The following is a 15,045-nucleotide window of genomic DNA, read 5'->3' as shown; positions in this document are numbered from 1 at the left end:
CAAATCTTCCTCCCACTGAACTAGCCTGGGAGGAGGATCTCAATGTCTTGGGTTAGACAGAGCATTTTTCTGCCCGCTCAAACAAACTGACTTAAGAAACTAAGCAAGACACAGGAAAACCAAACACCACAAGCAAAACAGAGATTCCATCAAGAGATTGGTTACAGACACAGGGGAGATACAAGATCCTACACCCCCCCCCCCACACAAATTCAAATAACTTGTTTTACTACCTAATTTTTTTAATTTAATTTTTTTCTATTTTTTTCATAATTTTTTCTTTAGGTGTATGTGTGTGTGTGTGTGTGTGTGTGTGTGTGTGTGTTTAACTTTTGGTCCTTTTGTTTTGTGACTTAATTGACATTCTTCTCATGCCCAGATACATGCCCGTCATGTCATCAATTATTAGACCTTATCTTTCATTGTGTACATAATTCAGAAATTGATTGCTGAATGCACAACCTCCTAGACTTAACTTTTTTAATAGTACTATTATTTCTTTATACCTATATAATTTTAAGTACTCCATTTTTAAATTTTTTATTTTTTATTTTTTCATTATTTCTTTTTGTTTCTCTCCTCCTCTCATCCTATCCTTTTCTTCTATCAGTATTATTTCTTTATTTTTACATAATTTTTAAGTGTTTCATTTTTAAATTTAAATGTTTGTTTTTTCATTTTTTTCTTTATCTCCTTTCATTCTGTTCTATTCATTTCCTCTCTGAGATTAGGACTGGTTAAATTCACTCTTTCCATTTTCCTCTCCACATCCCTCTAATCCTATTTTAACCCACAATTCTCCCTGAACCTATTAATTTCTGGTCTGCTGAATGCCATTTTGATGTTCTTAGGCTATAAATTCACAGTTGTTTAATGTTGAATAGATTGTATGTGTTGAACTAGCTTGTATCTGCAGCCATTTTGACTGTGCAACTACAGGACTCTGGTTGATGGTTGCCTTAAAATAGTGTTCTAGCACAAAATTGGTGTTACTTTTCAACCAAATGGGCAGAACAAGCCAGAGAAACACAAGAAAAATGGCAAGTCGAGGTATCTCAACTCCCACTCATGATAATCAGGTGACAGAACAATTAATGAATAATCCAGAGGAGAGTTCCCAAAAATCTCTACAAACACTACTCATAAACATGGTGAGTGAAAAGATTGAAAACCTGCAAAGGACTCAGTGTGAGTGTGATAGGGAGTAAGACAAGGCTAACCAAAGATTAATACAGGAATATCATGAGCATGAGGTAGCTAATCAAAGATTAATACTGGAATTGTGTGAGCAGGCTGAGAACAGTTAAAGAGTAATACAGGCATTGCATGAACAGGCTGAGAACAGTCAAGGAGAAGTACAGGAATTGTGTGAGGGTGAGGAAGCTAATCAAAGAGTAATACAGTAATTGTGTGAACAGGATGAAAATGGACAAAGATCAATAGAGGCATTCATGGAATCCATAAACAGACAGCTGAAGGAATCCAGGGAGACCACAAAGGGAATGCTGAATGGAGCCCATTAGAAGGAAAGGGAATACAAGGAGACCATAACCGATCAACCAAGGGATTTGAGAATAAACACTGAACACCAAATTAAGGAAGTAAAGAAGTCCATACAAGATCTAAAACAAAGCCCCAACAAAGAATTTGAGGCCATCAAAGCCTACCAATTAGAAGGAAAGGAAATAAAAAAAAATAGAAAGTCTTGACAGTAGGATAGACCATGCAGAAGATTGAAACTCTGGGATTGAAGACAGCCTAGATATACAGAGAAAGAACATACAACTATCCAAAATAAATCTAAGAAATATGATAGATCTATTCAACATTTAGAAGACACCATCAGAAGACCTAATCTGAGGATAATGGGTGTAGATGAGCACATAGAGACAGAAGTTAACAGTCTAGGAAATTTATTTAGCAGGATCCTAGCAGAGATCTTTCCATACATGCAAAAAGATAGGATATTCAATTACAAGAAGCTTTTAGAGCCCCAAATATACCAGACCAGAACACGACATCCCATTGTCATACTATAATCTGCACAGGATCAATTCAGGCCAAGGAAGGATCCTTAAAGCTGTCAAGGAGAAAAGATCAATCACCTATAATGGGAAACCAATTAGAATCACCTCAGCAGAGGTGATTTCTCAGCAGAGACAATTAAAGCAAGAAGAGCCTGGAATGATGTATGCCATGCCCTAAAGACAAACAACTATCATCGAAGAATACTGTACTCAGCTAAACTCCCCTTCATAATGGCAGCCCAAATAAAAACCTTCTATAGCAAAGAAAAACTGCAACAATATATCTCCACCAAACCAGCCCTACAAAAGATACTTAAAGACATCCTATATACCCAAACTGAGAATCCAAGAACTATAGGAAGAACCTAGTTTTCACAGGCCCCAAGAAGATGGGTAACATGGCAGGAACTACCAAACACTTCTTAGTTCTAACTCTCCAATTAAGTGACACAAAACTGTCTAGTTTGATTAAAAAGCAAGATCCTTCTATGTGCTGCCTTCAAGAGTCACACCTTGCCCATAAAAACAAACATATTCTGAAAGTGAAAGGCTGGAACAAAATCTACCAAGCAAATGGCCCCCATAAACAGGTGGGAGTTGCAATCCTAATATCAGATAAAATAGACTTCAAATTAAAATTAGTGAGAAGAGATTAAGAAGGTTGCTAAATACTAATTAAGGGATCTCTCCTTCAGGAGGGTATTACAATTCTAAATATCTATTCACCAAACAATGGAGCACCCAAATTTATCCAAGAAACACTATTTTCCCTCAAAGTTCACATAGATCCAAAGACATTAGTTGTTGGGAATGTTAACACATGACTATCCCCACTAGAAAGATAATCCCAGCAAAAACTCAACAGAGATACTGCAGATCTAGTCAACTGCATAGATCAACTAGATTTAATAGACATCTACTGAATATTTCACCCAGCAGCATCAGAATACATGTTCTTCTCAGCAGCACATGGAAAATTTTCCAAAATAAACCACATTTTAGGTCACAAGGCAAAGTTGTCCAAATTCAGAAACATTGAAGTTATGCCCTACACTCTCTCAGACCACAAGGGAATAAAATTAGAACTCAACACCAAAAGCCATCAAGGAAAGTCCTGTAACACATGGAGGCTGAACAACACACTGTTGAATCACCAGTGGGTCATGGAAGAGATTAGAAAGGAAATTCAAATTTGCATGATATTCAACAAAAATGAACACATAAATTACCAGCTCCTCTGGGACACAGCAAAGGCAGTACTCAGAGCCAAGTTTATAGCTCTGAGTTCCTACATCGACAAATTGGAGAGATCTGAAGCCAACAATTTAATGACACATCTGAAGCTCCTTGAAAAAGAGCAGCAAGCTAAGCCCCAATACAGTAGACAGAAAGAAGTTATTAAAATTAAATCACAATTAAATGAATTAGAATAAAAAAAACCATAGAAAGAATCAACAAAGAGTTGGTTCTTTGAAAAAATTTAAAAAATGACAGACCCTTAGCAAATCTTATCAGAAAAAGAAGAGAACACACCTAAAGAAACAAATTCAGAGATGAGAATGGAAACATCACCACAGAAACAACCAAGATTCAGAACATTATAAGGGAATACTTCTCAAACCATTATGTTATTAAGTTTGAGACTCTGGAATAAATTGACGATTTCCTTGCAAATATCCACATGCTGAAACTAACCAAGATGAGTTAAACCAACTTAAAAGGCCCATATCAAACACTGAAATAGAAACAGCAATAAAAGACCTCCCATCAAAGAAAAGCCCAGGACAGGATGGATTTACAGCAGAATTCTACAAGGCCTTCAAAGCAGAACTCACACCAATGCTTCTCTAACTCATCAATAAAACTGAAAGAGAAAGTTCACTACTGAACCCTTTCTATGAAGCCATCATAACCCTCATCCCAAAACCAGGCAGGGACTCTCAAAGAAAGAGAACTATAGACCCATTTCTTTGATGAATATTGATGCAAAACTTCTCAACAAAATTTTTGCCAATTGACTTCAACAATTCATCAAAAAAATCATACACTGCAATCAAACAGGATTCATTTCAGGGATGCAAACCTGGTTCAATATACACAACTCAATTAACATAATTCATCACATCAACAGCAGCAAGGATAAGAACTGCATGGTTATCTCAATATTGCAGAAAAGACAAGATCCAACACCCCTTTATGATGAAGGCTCTGGAAACACTAGGAATCCAGGGAACATTCCTCAATGCAATAAAGGCTGTATATGGCAAACCTACAGCCAGCATTATACTTAATGGTGAAAACCTAAAGCCATTTCCTCTTAACTCAGGAACGAGACAAGGATGTCCAGTCTGTCCACTTCTCTTCAATCTAGTGTTAGAATGCCTAGCTACAGCAATAAGACAAGATGCAAAAATAAAGGGGATCCAAATATGGAAATATGAAGTAAAACTCTCCCTCTTTGCAGATGACATGATCTTGTATTTAAAGAATCCCATGGACTCCATTCCCAAATTACTCAAGCTGGCAAAGTAGCTGGGTATAAAATTAACCCTCAAAAATCAACGGCTTTTCTGTATGCCAACAATGAGAAGAGCATGGCTGAAATCAGGAAAGCAACTCCTTTTGTAATAGCCCCCACACACAAAAAACTACCTAGGAATTAACTTAACCAAAGAAGTGAAGGACCACTATGATGAAAACTTTAAAAACCTGATAAAGGAAATCAAAGTAGAACTTAGGAAGTGGAAAAACCTCCCATGCTCCTGGATTGGGAAGGATCAACATCGTGAAAATGGCAATACTTCCCAAGGCTATCTACAAATTCAATGCAATACCTATCAATATTCCAACCTATTTTTCAATGAAATAGAAGAAGCAATCCAAAAATTGACATGGAACAATAAAAGAACTGGAATGGCAAAAACAATCCTTAACAGAAAGAATAGTGCTGGAGGAATATCAATACCAAATTTCAAACTACCAAGCCATAGTAATCAAAACAGCTTGGTACTGGCACAAGATCAGACCTGAGGACCAATGGAATAGAATTGAAAACCCAGAAATGAATCTACAGACCTATAGCCACCTAATCTTTGATAAGGGAGCTAAAAACATAGAATGGAAGAAAGACAGCTTCTTCAGTAAATGGTGCTGGCAAAACTGGTTAATTACCAGTAGAAAACTAAAGCTAGGTCTGTATATATCACCCTGAACCAGAATGAACTCCAAATGAATCAAAGACCTCGGAGTCAAAGCAGACACCCTGAAAACTTTACAGGAAGGAACAGGAGAAACCCTAGGTCTCCTTGGCACAGGCCAAAATTTTCTTTTCTTTTCTTTTCTTTTTTTTTGTGTTTTGGGTCCAGTCATGGGGCCTGAACTCTGGGCCTGGGCACTGTCCCTCAGCTCTTCAGCTCAAGACTAGTGCTCTACCACTTGAGCCACAGCACCACTTCTGGCTTTTTTCTTTTTGCTTATGTGGTGCTGAGGAATCGAACCCAGGGCCTCAAGCATGCAAGGCAAGAGCTCTACCACTGAGCCACCTGCCCAGCCCCCAAATTTTCTTAATAGAGACCCAGAATCACAACAAATCAAAGAAAGGTTGGAGAAATGGGATTGCATGAAGCTGCAGAGCTTCTGCATGGCAATGTACATAGCTAGCAAGATCAATAGAAAGCCCACGGGTTGGGAGAAGACTTTCACTAGCCATACAACAGATAAGGGTCTCATATCTAAAATATATTTGGAACTCAAAAAATTAATTCCCACACTAACAAATGCTCAAATAAACAACTGCCCAATAAATAAGTGGGCTAAAGACTTTTAAAGAGAAACTTCTCTGAAGAAGAAATAAGAATGGCCAATAGACATATGAAGAAATGCTCAGTCTTCCTAGCCATAAAAGAAATGCAAATCAAAACAACATTAAGATACCACCTCACCCCAGTTAGAATGGCTAAAATTAAGAATAACAACAGATGCTGGAGGGGATGTGGCCAGAAGGGAACCTTACTGAATTGTTTGTGGGAGTGTCAACTTGTTCAACCACTTTGGAAAGCAGTATGGAGGTTTCTCAAAGACTCCACATACAGTTCCATTATGACCCAGAAATTCCACTTTTGGGTATCTACCCAAATGATCACAAACAAGACCATACCAAAGTATCAGCACAACTATGTTTATTGCAGCATTATTTATCATAGCTAAGATATGGAACCAACCCAGATGCCCCTCAGTAGATGAGTGGATCAAGAAAATGTGTTACACACACACACACACACACACACAATGGAATTCTATGCCTCCATCAGAAAGAATGACATTGCCCCATTTGTTAGGAAATGAAAAGACTTCAAAAATTTATATTAAGTGAAGTAAGCCAGGCCCAAAGAAATATAGGTTCACTGGTTTCCCTTATTTACAATAACTAGTATATGTCTGGGACAAGCAGAAAAGTCAAAAGTTATGTACATATGACCATATAAGATGATGTTAAGTGAAATGAACCCTAAAATAGGGACACAGTGGTTTTTTTTCTTGCTTGCTATTGTTTCTAACGTATTTATAATGTACCATGTGATTTTTTTTGTTTCTTTGTATGTTCCTCCCCCATATTATAACCCCTGTTTTCACTGTATTTGATGTCGGTGTCCTGCATCTCGTATATATACTTTTCTAATTTGGCGAGCAGAAGGAAAAAAACAAAATTCTTAAATAGGGATATAGGTTGACCCATTGTAATAGTGTAATACACAAGACATTATGTTGAAAGACGATCTTTACAATTTATGTGTGTGTGGGAATATAGTTGTGGAGTTGGAAGGGAAGGGATAGTAGGGGAAAAACAAAGGAGGAGGTATGCTTCATAGGAAATGTACTCATTACCTTGCTCATGTAACTGTAACCCCTCTGTACAGTATTTTTATAATAAAAAAGGTACAAAAAAAAGACTCGACTGGCCATTGCTGGCTTAGATGTGCTACAACCAAGCAATGTCGGCACTTTCCACAAAAATAGGAAAAGAAAAGAAGTAGATTCCCCCTCGATTCTCCACAAAGGAATGCAATGTTATGAAGAAGTGAAGATGTTAGTCTTAGTGAGACCATTTAGAACATCTTAAGAATATATATGTAACTTTTAAAACTTTGTGTTATTGTAAATCAGCATTTGCTATTGTTATTGTATTTGTTATTGAAAGTAGTAACTTGTTAATACAGCAGTGGAAAAGTAATATACTTGCAGAACCTTGTTTTCTTTAAAATACACGTTTAAAATCGTATTTGAATGTTGGATGCTGGTGACACATATCTATAATCCTAGCTTCTCAGTAGGCTGAGATCTGAGGACCCTGGTTTGAATCTAACCCAGACAGCAATGTCCATGAGACTCCCATGAGACTCTCCAATTAAACATGAAAAAGCTGGAAGGAAGATGTGGTTTAAGTTGTAGAGCACCACTTAAAAAAAAACTAGCAAGAATGTGAAGTCCCATGTTCAAGCTCCAGTAAAGACAGGAAAAAAAAATCTTATTTGACCATGCTGTTGAGGAATGAGATAAACTAGTATTTGTGAAGGTGCTATATAGGATGTTAAATGAAAATATTTCTGATTGGCATTAGAATTTTACACTGAGCCTGCTGGTGCTGTCTCCTGATTTTCTAAGGGAAAAATCTCAGCTAATCACATCAACACCCTCTTTCCACTTTTTTTCCCCCACAGTCAAATATTGACTGACTGATGGGAAGATCATTCTCAAAAGCAAGTTAAGGACTCACTTTTTCTGATCCAGTTCCGTTTGATCTTGAGCCTGAATTCTTATTTTTTTCCTCTATTTCTCTTTGCCTGAAAGAGAAAAGGGGCACTAGTCATCTTGTTAGCACTACTCAGGAATACATGTTAACATCCTTTCTTGCAACTAAATCTGCCTCTCCTCAAGAGGGACACCAGTTGTGTGAGTCAGACTCAAGTAGAACAGGCCCCTTTGTCACAGAGTATATCAAGTCATGTGTTTACAAAGCTTTTGTTACTTGAGTTCAAATACATCCTTCTATAACTTCTGTCCTTTAGTCTTAACTCACAAGCTTGAAACAAAATAGAGCAAATATACTGAATCTATTGCTACTTGGTATTAATCTTTTAGATATTTAAAGCAAATTTCATCCAGATTCCTCATTCAACTTTTCATCGTGAGATATGAGTTGGAATGTGTCATTAATTCCCCACTCTGGCTTTGTAAGTTTGAGTCAACCTATTATAACATTTATTTCTTAAAGTTAAATATAACATTATTCTTAAAGTCCAAAATAGTCATAAGAGCAATATGAGTAGTGATTTAGGTTTACTCTGGGTGTAATGTCTTGCTTTTGTCATAAATTCATGCCAGTTATCTCTAGATTCTTATGTGCATAGCAACTCCCTTGAATGATAGTTAAAAATTCAGATTCACTGATCATCCCACAACTTTATTTATAAGATCTCAATTCTGGCATAGTAACCTGATTTTTAACAAGCAAAAGCAGGAAATTCATATATCTCCAGTCCAACACCCAGATATTAAAAACACTTTCAAAATTTCACTTGTTTTCATACAGGACAATTTCTATGTATGCATATATAAATGCCATAGTTCAGAGCATTGAAGCACATTTTACAGCTATACATAGTCTTCAAAGTGATCTAGAACAGTCTCAATTTACTGCTTGTAGGGGTATTAGGCTACTTGCGGTAATGTGACTGAGTTGGGTCAAAAAGCAATATAATTCAATAAACAGAAAAATAAAATAAACAATAGAAAATAAATAGAAAAATCTTTAGCCTTTTTATACAGGAAGTATATCCTGAACCCATGACAAGAAACTAGCACTCTTCAGCTACATTGGGCACTTATTCCAAATGGTCATTTGGAATCACAAAATCTTCCCAGGATTCAGGCACAAGGAAACATATTATCTATTGTGATGGTGTCGAGGGAACCAAAATTATAAGATGAAACAAAGGAGGAATCAGCCACATGACTGGCTACCCTCCTAGGATTCCTACATTTTTAGGAAATGCAAGAGAAAGATGTATAATTTAGTAATGAACAAATGGTGATTTTCATGGAGGAGTCCATAGACTATGAAAATAGCCCTCGATGCAGGAAGGATGTGTGACAATCGTTTAGACATGCCTAATGTGATAAGCACTTACAGTAACTCTTTACACATGGCACATTTGTTGTTGTATGATTTCCCATCAGCACCGCGCACGGGGTCACTCTCCCGAGTGCAGCTGAGTTTTCCATTTTTCATATGTTCCCGAAATTCAGCACATTGGTCCTGACAAGGGAGAAGAAGCAAGCCTCTTGAGTTACTTAATCCACTCTATTGCCATGAAGTTTGGTACAGTCTGAACAAGAGAAATTCTTGTTTATTTCACCTTATAAGAATTATATCTTCTAAAACTGTGGTTGGAGGGCTACTATTCACAGAGAGAGGCCAGAATCATCCATATTCTAATTATAAGGGCTCCATTGTTATAGCTCCTAATGCTTCCTTTAAAAATTCACATTAACAAACTACAATGATGACTGGAATTTAGCCCACAGACCAACTCTGTCCTGCTCTTGTCCTGGCATGTAACATTGTATTGAAACACTCATTTATTTAGGTTTTATTTATAACTCCTTTTCCTGCAAAAATGGTGGAAACAAGTAGCAACAATCAATGCCCTATGACATACAATACTATAGTATTCGCTAAGGTTTTGCTAAAATCTGGTATGAATAAAAGGGAGAAGCACAATGCAGCAGGAAGCACATAGTAATGAGAAAATTTCAAGGATAGGCTTTCCTGAATTATGGAGAACAGACATGTACAACCATCTACTTCTTGATGATTCAACCTCCTAAAGTAAGTGAGATGGACAATAAAGAAGGGATAGAGTCCATCAAAGGTATTTCTGAGGCATTTGTTGGATTCAGATGCAAAGAGATGGTATTCATAAATCTCACAAAACTATTTCCACAGGCTCCAAGAGTTATTTTATGTGTAATCCTGTCAGGTTCATGCTATAACATGTTTCAAGATCTATGCTAAACTTGCCTAACTTATTTCCTTTTATCCCCATAGAAGTGCTGAAGAAAGATGAAGTTAGTCTTTATGAAATGTAAATTGAAGTGGAAGGGGAAGGATTGCACTCTAATCTGCCCTCACCATCTATGTAGGAAAGATGCCTTAAAAATCTGGGTTCAGCTGGGCACTGGTGGCTCATGCCTGTAATCTTAGCTACTGAGATATGAGGATCACAGTTCAAAGCCAGCCGGGCAGGTAAGTTGGTGAGACTCTTATCTCCAATTAACCACCAGAAAACTGGAAATGGCACTGTGGCTCAAGTGGTAGAGTGCTAACCTTGAGCTGAAGAGCTGAGGGACAGCACTCAAGCTCAGAGTTCAAGCCACATGACCAACAAAAAATAGTAATATGGCTTCAATTGAGCACTGATGGCCCATGCTTGTAGTACTAGCTATTCAGGACCTTGAGAACTGAGGATCCTAGATAAAAGCTAGCTCAAGCAGACAAATCTAGGAGACTGATTGCCTATTAACTAATAAACCAATAAAGAGTAGTAGTATGGCTCAAATGAGTGTCAGTCTTGAGTGTAAAAGCCAAACAAGAGCATGAGATCCTTAGTTCAAGCCCTACTACCCACACGTGTGTGCACACCTCCCCCCCCCAAAGAAAACAACGAAAAGAAATAATATTGGCTTTATCCAGAGCAGAAAAGAATAATGAAAGCCAATGAAGAGCACGTGATACTGATGAGAAAGAATAGTGTCATAGGGCTAGATTACCCGAGGAAGGGTATATTATTAATAATTTCCAGCTTGAAGAAGTCAAACAGAGTCCTTAAGAAGCTTCCTTAGCTAATATTTCCCCTACAGCTTCAAAGAAAAGTCCTTTGTTGTTCTAAAAGCCATTCAGATTTATTACAATCTACAGCTCCCTACGGCTCAGGCCATAACAAGTTCCCCTGGCACTGAGTCTGGCCCACTGTGGCTGTAGGATAGGCAAGCTGCTCTCACCTTAGCTTTCCCTCCACCACCATTCGAACCTGCAGCATTTCTCTGATTTTCTTCTTCTTTTCTCTTTCTTTCTTCATCTTCTTTCTTGCTGGAAATTAGAAAGTGGGAAATTGGGAGGAATCGCTTACAGAGAGCAGAGCACATTTCTCTGAACCTTTCACCATCACTAAATCTACAGTCCCTCTTCTCTCAGAATGAAAAGAATGTGTCATGTGAAGTTCTTGGCCTGGCAAAATTTCTCATTACAGTGGAAGAAAACCAATATACATGACTACAAACGAGACGAGTGATTAATTAGCATTTCTTGAATGTCCACTGGGTACCTCCTTCTGTGTTTCTTATAAATTCCTCATATTTAAGAAGCATCCTCCCCCAAGAATTACTTTATTTACCAAGCATTATATTCTTCCTGGGTTGTCTCCATGGGAAGAAAAATAAAACACTAGAGCCATCTTTATTTCCTCTCTTAAAAAAGTTTACAAAGCTGTTGCCAGCAACACTGATTTTTAAGTTACTGGATTACTACAGACCCTCCTTCAACCTCAGGACCTTTAGGAATGAGCCTCTTCTTTCTCTTTTTCATCTTTTTACTGCTAATATGTGGATCTTCCTAGAGAAATGAGGTTTCTGCTACTTCCTTTCATACATGAAAAATTGTAGTAGTTTCTCACTGCATGTAGAACTGATCTCAAAATGCTTGGTTTGGCATTCAGTGTTGGTAAAGATGGTCAGTTCTAATAAACGAATCACATGTTCCTTACTGTATTTTTTTTTTCCTGGTTGTGGGGTTTGAACTCTAGGCTTGGGCGCTGTCCCTGTGCTCCTCAGCTCGAAGCGAGTGCTCTACCACTTGAGCTACAATGCACTTCCGGTTTTCTAGTGGTTTATTGGAGATAAGAGTCTCACGGAGTTTCCTGCCCAGGCTGGCTTTGAACCGTGATCCTCAGATCTCAGCCTCCTGAGTAGCTAGGATTACAGGCTTGAGCCACTGGTGCTGGCTTATAATTTTCTTAATTGATATCTCACCTATGTCATTGTCTCATCCTTCTTGCCATGATTGTACGGTCTGTTGTAGGGTCTATTTCTAGCTATACTTAGAGCTTTCAATTAGTGGTGCCTTCCCCAAGGTTTCATAGCTTCTTACACATGTCACTACCTACCTCTCAATTTCTCTCTTGTACCACATTAGCTTATGTCCAGGTCTAATACTTAGTACATTATCTTTTTCCTGAGAAGGATTTGTTACTCATCTTTTCCTAATCATACATGTTGCACATTTTAGACATTCGACCATTTTACTATTAAATACATCAATACTTTAAATATACTTCCACACTTTGGGTGAAAGAACACTTTTCATTTGCTGAAATGGGATATTAAAAATAGTTATAGGGTTAGATTGGTTATAAAACCTGTGCATTTTTTCTCCAACTGAGAATTCTAAACTAATCCAGAGAAAATATTCACTTGGGAGAGGAGTTGGTATTTTAACAAGAAAGATGTTATGATTTGTTGGTCGGTTCTACCCCAGAGAACATAATAAGATGTCAATATATTATCTGTTTATTCCTAGCACAATAAATCTTGGACATTATAAAGAAAATTTCATTTGAAAATGCTTTATAAGGAATTAGATGTTTCTTTTATATACAAGGAAAGAAAGAATAAAATACATAACCTGTCTGGCTTTCTGCCTCCCAGCCTCTCCACCCATCAATAAGAGCTTTATTTGTGTACTCACAAGACTGTCTTACACATAGCACACTTGTTGCCATGGGTCTTGCCATCTGGGCCACGCACAGGGTCATTTTCTCGTGTGCAGTAAAGATTTCCATTTTGCAAAAGATGCCTAAATTCATTGCATGTATCCTAAAAGAAGGAGATAAGATGAGAATTTGGGTATTTTCTTGATTTTTAGTTTGTTTGGTTTCTATTAAACACTTCCAAGAGAAAATGGCCTAAGAATTTCTTTGCTAGCTACTGGATCATTCAATTCTTATTAAGATCGTAAGAATTAAATAGAACATTTGTATCTTTTCTTTGAGAGCTAGTTTCCACATTCAGACTGGAGCTACAATCACAAGCAAATAAGATTCTCTTAATGACTTTGGACCTCTGGGGACTGTCCTTGCTGGGATTTATTGTCTATCTCTAATATATCATAATGAAAGAACATTGCGGTGCCATAGAAAAATAAATGGATCCTATGCTTGAGAAAAACCTCAAAGTTCTGTGGTCTAATTCTCCATACTGTGTTTCAATCCCTTTCATCCCAGGTCCTCCGAGAAGGTATCCAAGTTCTGCAGTGATAAGAACTCTATTATCTTACAGATGGTTCATTCTAAAATTTCTACTAGATAACTCCCACAAATTAGCCATAGTGATTCTTTGCAGGGACCTTGGAAAATAACCTTACTAAGTCTCTACATTTAAGGTTCATTTTTCTGGCTTATTAAAAATAGAATGCATACAGCCCTTTTGCAACATGAGAGTTCATCAGATATTTGTAGACAATTTTCTTCTTTGTCTACCATGCCTCCCAATATTCTCTTCCAAGAGCCACAGATTCTCAGAAACTTCAGTTGTTAGGTTTATGACATGATCATATAATGTTTCTTACCCCAAGTTCTGTCTTAAGTACAGTCTGATAAGTACTACCCTGTTGAAAGTTCATTTTGTTATTAGTTAGAATCTCAGTTTTGCTATCTAGAGAATTGGAGTGAAGGCTATTGGCTTTGTATACCTCAGATACCTCATGAGTACAATGGTTAAACTGTGTTATCTATTCAATATGTAATCCAAGTGTTATTTATTCAATATACATGCCAGATTTTTCTGAGAACAAGTAAGCTAGGTGACATATGTGGTGTGTGTGCATATACATGTATCCTTAGTGTCTATACATGTATGCTAACCTCTAGAAACCATGCAGAATATCAGATGAAGAATTGTGTGTAGAATAGAGAGAATAAACAAATCACTTAATCATTCAAATTAGTAATTGGTCCCAATTAATATTGAATATGTGATTTTCCTAAATTCTTTCTCTTAAGTTGAAATTCAATGAAAATAACTATAATTTCTCCTTCTAGTTAGTTATGCCTCAGAATTCTCTGCTGATAACTGGTCAGATTTTGTAAAAGAGAATGGCTCATCAATACAAAGTACAAGAGATAGCAGCATTGATCTCATATGATAGAGTTTTCTCTTCTAAAGATTCCTTTCTGTGGACAGAAAGGAACCTTACTTCATTGTTGGTGGGAATGTAAACTTGTTCAACCACTTTGGAAAGCAGTATGGAGGTTCCTCAAAAGACTTCACATAGAACTCCCCTATGACCCAGCAATCCCACTTTTGGGCATTTACCCAAATGTTTACAAACAAGACCACACTAAAGCTACCAGCACAACTATGTTTATTGCAGCATTATTTATTGTAGCTAAGATATGGAACCAACCCAGATGTCCCCTCAGTAGATGAATGGATCAAGAAAATGTGGTATATATACACAATGGAATTCTATGCCTCCATCAGAAAAAATGACATTTCCCCATTTGTTAGGAAATGGAAAAACTTGGAAAAAATTATATTAAGTGAAGTAAGCCAGGCCCAAAGAAACATAGGTCCCATGGTTTCCCTTATTTGCAATATCTAGTATATGTATGAGTCAAGCAGAAAAGGTCAGATAATGTGAGGTCAGGAAAATGAACCCTTAGATATGTATTTTAATGTTTTTTTCTTTCATGCATGTGTTTCTAACGCATTTATAAGATTATCTCTTTGTTGCTTTGTATGTCCCTCCCCCACAGTATAACCCCTGCTTTCACTATATTTGATGTCAGTATAACTTGTGGAGGAGATGGGGAAAAAACAGTTGTTTAAGGATACAGGTGGACCTGTTGCAACAATGAGAAGTACAAGTTGTCATGTCGAAAACAAGCTTTACAATGTCGGTGCG

General features: G+C 37.2%; 1 protein-coding gene across 2 annotated transcripts in view; it reads right to left on the bottom strand.

Annotated features, from left to right (window-relative positions):
- Nucleotides 1-15,045, bottom strand: part of Spink5 (serine peptidase inhibitor Kazal type 5) — an 85,810-nt gene that overhangs the window by 16,255 nt on the left and 54,510 nt on the right. For both annotated transcript variants that reach the window (XM_070036339.1, XM_070036340.1), the window contains exons 21-24: nucleotides 12,829-12,956; nucleotides 11,088-11,175; nucleotides 9,215-9,342; nucleotides 7,801-7,867 (exon numbers count right to left, since the gene is read on the bottom strand). In XM_070036339.1, the coding sequence (XP_069892440.1) occupies nucleotides 7,801-7,867; nucleotides 9,215-9,342; nucleotides 11,088-11,175; nucleotides 12,829-12,956 (411 nt within the window). The remainder of the gene's footprint in view (nucleotides 1-7,800; nucleotides 7,868-9,214; nucleotides 9,343-11,087; nucleotides 11,176-12,828; nucleotides 12,957-15,045) is intronic.

The sequence above is a fragment of the Dipodomys merriami genome, unplaced genomic scaffold (assembly GCF_024711535.1).
Source record: "Dipodomys merriami isolate MVZ:Mamm:240054 unplaced genomic scaffold, mDipMer1.0.p SCAF_27, whole genome shotgun sequence".
In the NCBI taxonomy this organism is placed as follows: domain Eukaryota; kingdom Metazoa; phylum Chordata; class Mammalia; order Rodentia; family Heteromyidae; genus Dipodomys; species Dipodomys merriami.
Note: the sequence above shows the minus strand (reverse complement) of the source record. Positions and strands in the feature narration are given on the sequence as shown.